Source organism: Nanorana parkeri, unplaced genomic scaffold, assembly GCF_000935625.1.
Source record: "Nanorana parkeri isolate BGI_ZX_2015 unplaced genomic scaffold, ASM93562v1 scaffold209, whole genome shotgun sequence".
Lineage (NCBI taxonomy): Eukaryota > Metazoa > Chordata > Amphibia > Anura > Dicroglossidae > Nanorana > Nanorana parkeri.
This window is the reverse complement of record NW_017306477.1, coordinates 600,255-607,541: the sequence shown is the minus strand read 5'-3', so window position 1 is coordinate 607,541 and position 7,287 is coordinate 600,255. Positions and strand designations below refer to the sequence as shown.

At 42.6% G+C, this 7,287-nt stretch overlaps 1 protein-coding gene across 3 annotated transcripts in view; it reads right to left on the bottom strand.

The window, feature by feature from the left end:
• MFSD11 (major facilitator superfamily domain containing 11) overlaps positions 1-7,287 on the bottom strand; it is a 45,396-nt gene that overhangs the window by 16,581 nt on the left and 21,528 nt on the right. For 2 of the 3 annotated variants that reach the window (XM_018555684.1, XM_018555685.1), the window contains 2 exons: positions 2,237-2,281; positions 2,090-2,151 (listed from right to left, as the gene is read on the bottom strand). In XM_018555684.1, coding sequence (XP_018411186.1) covers positions 2,090-2,151; positions 2,237-2,281 — 107 coding nt within the window. Of the gene's footprint in view, positions 1-2,089; positions 2,156-2,236; positions 2,282-7,287 lie in introns of all 3 variants that reach the window. The other variant, XM_018555683.1, reaches the window with a different exon arrangement.

Below are 7,287 nucleotides of genomic sequence, written 5' to 3'. Positions count from 1 at the left end.
TCCTTTCGGGGCCACGTTGGGTCCCCTTCATCAGGCTCAGAATCATTCTGAGCCTGATGACGGGGACCCAATGTGGCCCCGAAAGTACTTGTGATTTTGAATGACCGTTGTCATTAAAATATATTGAATCTACTTCTGGAGTGCTGGTGACATCTTTTGGAATTACTACTTGACTACACGGTGCCTCCGTGGTCACTACAAGCACCCTATTACAGACATCATCTCCTAGGAGATCCGGTAAGGAGTGCAGGAAGATACACACAACTTTTTAGACCAACAACTCATTCACAGTGTAGCTTGAGGCTGCATGCCGGAGAATCCAACGTTCTTTGGCAGTGTAAGACCTCATGTGTCCCTCATTGGATGAGAAAGAAAAGGAGTGCTCCTGAACCAGATAAAGCAGATTATGAAGATACCACTATCATGCTGGCTGAATGGAAAGGCTCACATTTAGTATAATTGTGTACATACTAAAGCCTCATGCAATCTTTGGTAAGTGAGGATAAATCTCCTTCAGTCCCTTCCACCTGCTCCTCTCTCCAAGGGACTATCCACCATAATGTTGTTCATGCTTTATGCAAAGTGATGGGGAAACCATTCAGTACACAGTGCACATGCTTTAAAGAGATACTGGGGGGAATTCATCAAAACTGGAGCAGGCAGAATCTGGAGCACTTGCCCATGGCAGCCAATCAGCATTTCCCTTCAGTTTGCTCAGGTAAGATTTGAATATGAGACAGAGAAGCTGATTGGTTGCACTGCACATCTGCTCCAGATTTTGTCTGCTCCAGTTTTGATCGATTCCCCCCCAACTCCCCCACTCAGAGCAAAGTGACAGTATTTGCAAAAGGAGCCATCCTAATCCATTTAACAAGCAAAAAGCTGTGTCATGGTCTTTAACACATGTTACGCTGCAACTAGAATGTGAACTAGCCACAAAGTAATAAAGGGAATTTCCACTTGAAATGTATTGCCATGCAGTAAAATGTATGCCTTTAAGGCAGTGGTTCTTATTGCGCCGCGACCCGTGATGCTGCCGTGATGGCGACCCGTGATTGCCGTGATGGCGCCGCGACCCACTGCAGAAGGGCTCGCAACCCACTTTTGGGTCGCGACCCATGAGTTGAGAACCACTGCTTTAAGGCATTAAAACAACTACAGTAAGACAATAATGAAGGTGCCTGTACAGATATATAATATGTGTGGGTACATTTAGTAAGAAAGTATATTACTACCATGGAAAAAGTGTGTCAGTTATTTACGAGCAGAAACTGAAAACAACCTCAGTCATGAAGGGGTTAAAGCAAGTAAAATGCGTCGGAGAGCAATCTTTCTAGGGCCATCAATCACTGATAACACTTAACTGATGAGCGGTAAAAGCTTTTAAAGCGTCGCCTATGGCCAATTTTGGGTATTGTAGTTTATTTAGGTTGCGCACGTAATTTTAAGGCTTGACATGTTTGGTGTCTATTTACCCGACGTGACCCCGTCTTTTATATATTTTACCAAAAAATTGGGTAATAATAAATGTTTTATTATTGAATATAGGGGAAACAGTTTTTTAAACATTTCTGTAATGTTCCCTTAATATAGTAAAAAATAAAAACCCCTGTGGTGATTAAATACCACCAAAAGAAAGCTCTATCTGGCCCCCAAAAAAGGGTATAAAATTCGTTTAAGTACAGCGTTGCAGGACGGAATAAATGTCAGTCAAAGTACCGCAGCGCTGAATACTGGAAAATGGCCTGGATGGGAAGGGGGTTTAACACCGCGGACTTCAAGTGGTTCATGATAGGAAGAGGGGGGGGTGTCCCTAATAACGAGTGGAGCTTGCATGATCTATTGCAAGGTCAGTTTCAAGAATGGCCTCACATCACAGAGTCTACATAAAAGGTTTATACACATGTATAGTAGATTTAGAAATGATCTAGTTTGAAATCACAGTGTGAAAGATTTTGTTGCTGCTCCTTTTCCATGGCTACTACTAAAGCTCAAAGTCTACATTACACAGTTTATAAGCCTTGCAAACACTGAATACACAAGCTTGAGCTGTCTGACCTCTGACTACTCCAGTGCCGAGGGACGTTACCTGTGTAAGCCATGGATATGCTCAGCAGCAGCATGGTTTTGGTGACGGACAACTTCACAGATCTTACTGAAAGAAGACACAAGAATTAGGTTAAATGAGCTGCTCGGTTTGCCTATGGAGCTGTTAGCCCAATTAACAGAAGGATACTTACCAAAGGCATCCAGTGCTTTTGATATGTTGCTCTGTGAAGACCTAAGAAGCAAAAGGAGATTTAGGAAAACATGTTTGCACCAATCCTATGATGGCAAAATAAAAACACAGAGCATTAAGAGACTCCAGAGTACTTTCATCTGCTCATTACCAAGTAATATTTACATTAATGTAGTTTGAAGTATCTTACACTTTTAATTGCATGTTATTCCACTGATTATTGTAATTCATATCCAGTTCCAACAATGCTCCCTCTAGTGGTCCTGACACAGGAACCAGAAAGTGTATGCTGCTTCTTTGTTAGGTCTCGTTTTCACTGATATGCATTTCTGAAGACCATAAAATAGGTACAGGGGGTACAGGTCGCTGAGTGTTAGTACATAATTGAGGACAGAGAATGGTTACTATTTCCTCATATATGAATGAATGGGAAGTGATCTACATCAACTTCTGTTCATTCATGATTGTGGTTATAGTAACCATACTATGTTCTCATGTTATGAATGACCAGGAACACTCAGGAGGATTCCTGTTCATTTATAACAGGGGAACACAGAAAAAAGAGATTGAGGACTCTGTGTTCTCAATCTCTTTTTTTTCTATTATAAAAGGGAATTCCAGCAGGACTTGGCTATAGTCGAGCAGCGTATAGCCAACTTTACCAGTTAACATATCAGGCAAACTGTTTTTTAATTTAATCGGCCAAGTCAAAGACTTGCATTGTGAGAAGGAGCTGTAAAGTGCAGCCACTGCACTTCACTACAAAAGCAGGAAACAAACAGCCTGAACAAATATGGCTTCCTTCATGTACATTTATAGATTTATTTATTACCGGAATTTATAGCGCCGACAATTTACGCAGCGCTTTACACATTCACATTAGTCCCTACCCTTAAGGAGCTTACAATCTAAGGTCCTTATATACACACACTGATTTAGACAGGAGCCAATTAACCTTCCCGTCTGTCTTTGGAGTTTAGGAGGAAGCCCATGCATACTGCTTGCAAATAGTGTCCCGACTGGGATTTGAATCGAGGACCCCCAGTACTGCAAGGCAGAAGTACTAACCTCAAAGCCATTTTTTTTTACATATTGATAAGGTTCACGATTACATGTTCTATCTACAAAAAGACTGACCTTACTATACCTTCCCTTTACTAATGACAAAGTATAGGAGGGTCTGGACAAATCAATAAGTACTGTAGAAAAAAAAAAGGATATTTCATAAAAATCACAGCAGTGGTTGAGTTTAATAAAGTGGGATTATGTAGCAGAGTCCGGGGAAGATGAGTCACTGGACTGAAATAAGCAGACAGACCGAGATAAGATATTGATCCAAGCCACTCGCACAGATCTGTCCTGATTTGTTCCCAACTTCTTACTACTGCAAACATCTTGGAGTGACCTTAAAGGCCTTACCCTTCATCTGTTATAAGAGAAATCATAAATCGGCCACAGTCGACCTCAGTGAAAATGCTAACTGCCTGGCTGACCCTATGGCTCCAATACCCTGACTCTGAAGGCACTGAAGCTGCGATAAGTATGACAGCTCGATAATTTGCCTCATTTTTCACATGAAGGGTTTACATTAAAGTGACTCTGTCGCTACTATAAAAAAGGGAACGCAAAAGAAAACAAAACAAAAAAATGCTTAATACTTAGCTCTCCCACTTTTAACGCGACTGAACTGACATCTTGGGGAGAAAATCTTGCTGAAACACGTTCTGCATCAGACACATCCAGGTGTGTTAGACCAATGGTCCTCTTATGCATTCAGCAGTTTCATCTGTTGGCCCCCATATCACTATAGGCCACATTAGTTACACAGGGGCCAATGGAAGGAACCACAAGACACCGGGGAGGGGGGGGGGCACAGGGATCTGAAATATCAGGTAGTGTGCCAGATGCTGAAGAGTGTTTAGAAAGAACAGCACCTCAAAATGGCAAATGTTCAGCAGTACGGGTGAGACAGGCAAATAGTAACGCTGAATTCTAGGCAGATTAAAAAAAAAAAAAAAAAAAGGCACAGAAAATGCAACTCTGTAATAACCCATCATCATAGGACTAATACAGCATTCAAAAAATAATCAAATTAACCCTTGCAGTGGGGCTACACCTGCACTACAAGAGTTAAATGCTCGTTTAGGTCTAAGATCAAAAATGAAGATCGTTACCTGAACCTGACTGGCTGCTAGACCAGTTCCCTCAGCTTCTTATCCCCAAAGCTCTGGTGGTCTAAGCCCCACTGACGTCATCACGTCTAATACAAGTCCATTAGATGTGTTGACACCGCGGGACATACCATACCCGGAGCAGAGGGAGAGAGAGGTGAGCCGTCACTAGGATCAGGTAAATGGATCCCCTTTATTTTTGCTCCTAGACCAAAACAAGCACTTATGAGAACTCCAGGATGTATTTAAATAAGCCCTTGCAGTGGGGCTATCCCCAAACTGAAAGGGTTCATTTGATTACATCCTGGAAAATCTTTGAGTTTTTTCTTTTTGGTTTTTTATGCAAGCAGTGCAAGTACCTGAAATGGACCTGGTAACAGCCTCTTTCAGTCCATGTACAGCAGAGCTTAGACCAGGGGAGAAAAAAAGCAGTACAAGGAAACAGCCATGTGCCGACAAGGAGCATGCTGATGGAGGAGAAAGCAGAGTGACAGACAGATGAGCTGATCACTGCGCCGCTTCTTCTTCACTCCAATACAGGCTGAGCTCACTGGCCATCATTCTGAGGACATCTAGTGGCAGAAAAGATGTACTGCATTGGACAGCTGCAGATTATAGGTACATACTGCAGCAAAATATTTTTGTTTATTATATATTTTAATGTGACATTATTTCTTTTTACTGGATTTCGATTTTAAGCATTTTATTTCGCGGGGGTGCTAGTGTTTACTTTTTTTAAATAGCTGTAAAGTCCCTTTAAGGCAACCAATAGTTTGGAATCTTAAACCATTGTGAGCTTTTACGAGATGTACATAGGTAATGGCCTTGTTCCAGATTTTCACAATAGCATTTCAAATACTGGTGTGTAGACTCTCCCTCAAGCCTATGCTTATCTGACAGTTCAGTTAGCATGCAGGCAGTGACTGCTGAGACAAAACTCAAATACAGAATAAACCACAGGAGAGTGCATCATTTTCAGACTTGCAATGAGAAATAAAGAACAGATCACATACAGATGCTGTGCTTGGTGCATCGTAAACTATATTTGTAGACAATGGTTTATAAAACATTAACCCACACTGAGAATTTGTACAGTAAACTGATGATTTACATTTGTATCTAATAAAAAAAAAAAAAAAAGGATTGAAATATCTCCCCACTTCCATTGCTATTAAAACAGAAGTGGATGACAGGCACATTGCATAGCATGCAGCTGTTACCAGCGTCTCGTCTCTTCCTGCACGCCAAAGATGGAATTCAATCTGTGGTCCATCACTGCCCCCTTTAGTCAAAAATACTCATGATGCAAACAAAACAAGCAGATACACCATAACAGCTTCTATAGACGGTTATAGTTCCCCAACACAGGAGCCAAGAGTGCTTTTTTTAAATTCTTTTTTCCCTTTAAGAAATGTATTCTTTTTTAATTCACACAAAACAAACTGTAGCAAAAAAACAAAAACAAAGTAAAAAGGGGCATTAAGGAGTATAAAGCAAAATGAAAGCATGTATGTTTGATCAATATCATGGAGCAATAAAGCATTAACCCAATATTAAAATTCATATACATATGTAGGCGCAGGGCCGACATCAGGGGGGTACGGCCAATACTCATGTAAGGTGCCCAGGCACCCTGGGGGCCCGCCAGGGACCCTTACATGAGTATTGGCCGACTGTGTAAGGCGAAGGAGGCAGCCGGGCCCCCGTAGCGCCACAGAGGAGGCCTGGCCCTAGCAGCGCAGGGCCCCTGCATTGCCGATCCAGCAGCTTCGAGACAGGCTGTCACGTCCCCATCACGTCACTTCTGGCCAGACCAGCGGCAGAGGAGGCCAGGTGTACAGGCAGCAGGAGCAGGTAAAAGGAGCTGGGAGGGAGATGCAGCCCTGACCAGCCCACCTGAGACCCCTGCAGAGCTCACCATAGAGCGTCTAAGATGGGCTGTGCAGCATCATGGGCTCTGCAGAGTCACTCTCAGGTGAGCCCTGCATCCAGCGCATCACTAAGCCCTGCGTCCAGCGGGTCACTAAGCCCTGCGTCCAGCGGGTCACTAAGCCCTGCGTCCAGCGGGTCACTAAGCCCTGCGTCCAGCGGGTCACTAAGCCCTGCGTCCAGCGGGTCAACCCATCTGGACCATATGGTTTAAAATTTGCAGGGACATCTTCTAGCTTTATAGGCGAGTTGTAAAGTACAATGAGCTGCACTAATGTATCCCCCAGAAGCAATAACTGAAGGTTACTACTGCAAACAGTTGCAAGAATGGGGCATATTCCTCCATATCAGCATTATTTCCAGTACTTTATAATTGTAAGGTCTCATGAGCAGGATCCTTCTAACCCTCTTGTCCTGAAGTGCACTGTAACTGTACCGTGCCGCTTTATTTTGTAAAGTACTATGTTGGCGCTATATAAAACCTGTATAATAATAATCATAATAGTAATAATGCGTTCACATTTTCCATATTTATAATACAGTGAATGTGTGATCAGCGTTTGACACCTGGAGGATGCTCAATGCATAGCAGGATACTAAAATGTAGGTAAATTCCAACAATTAATTTCTCTTATTTGCTCCCTTGGTATGCTACATATACCACTGAAAAGTGTTTTGTTATATCTGTTCAATAACTGCAAAAAAATACCCGTTGTTCCTGACAGAAATAGTGTCAGCTGATTGTGCCCTCGATTATTGGCTGCTATCTCTGGGCTATAACCTCTGCTCTCAGTTGTGGAGTTTAGGAGGAGGAGGGGCTCTGTAGTTTTCAAACACTTCTTGTCCTAGGGTGCAAATGCTGCTACTCCATAGAGACAGTACAGGGAGTGAACTGTGCCATCCAAAAACAAAACCGTGTTACTGGCAGGATCACCAGGTGAAAAGCAA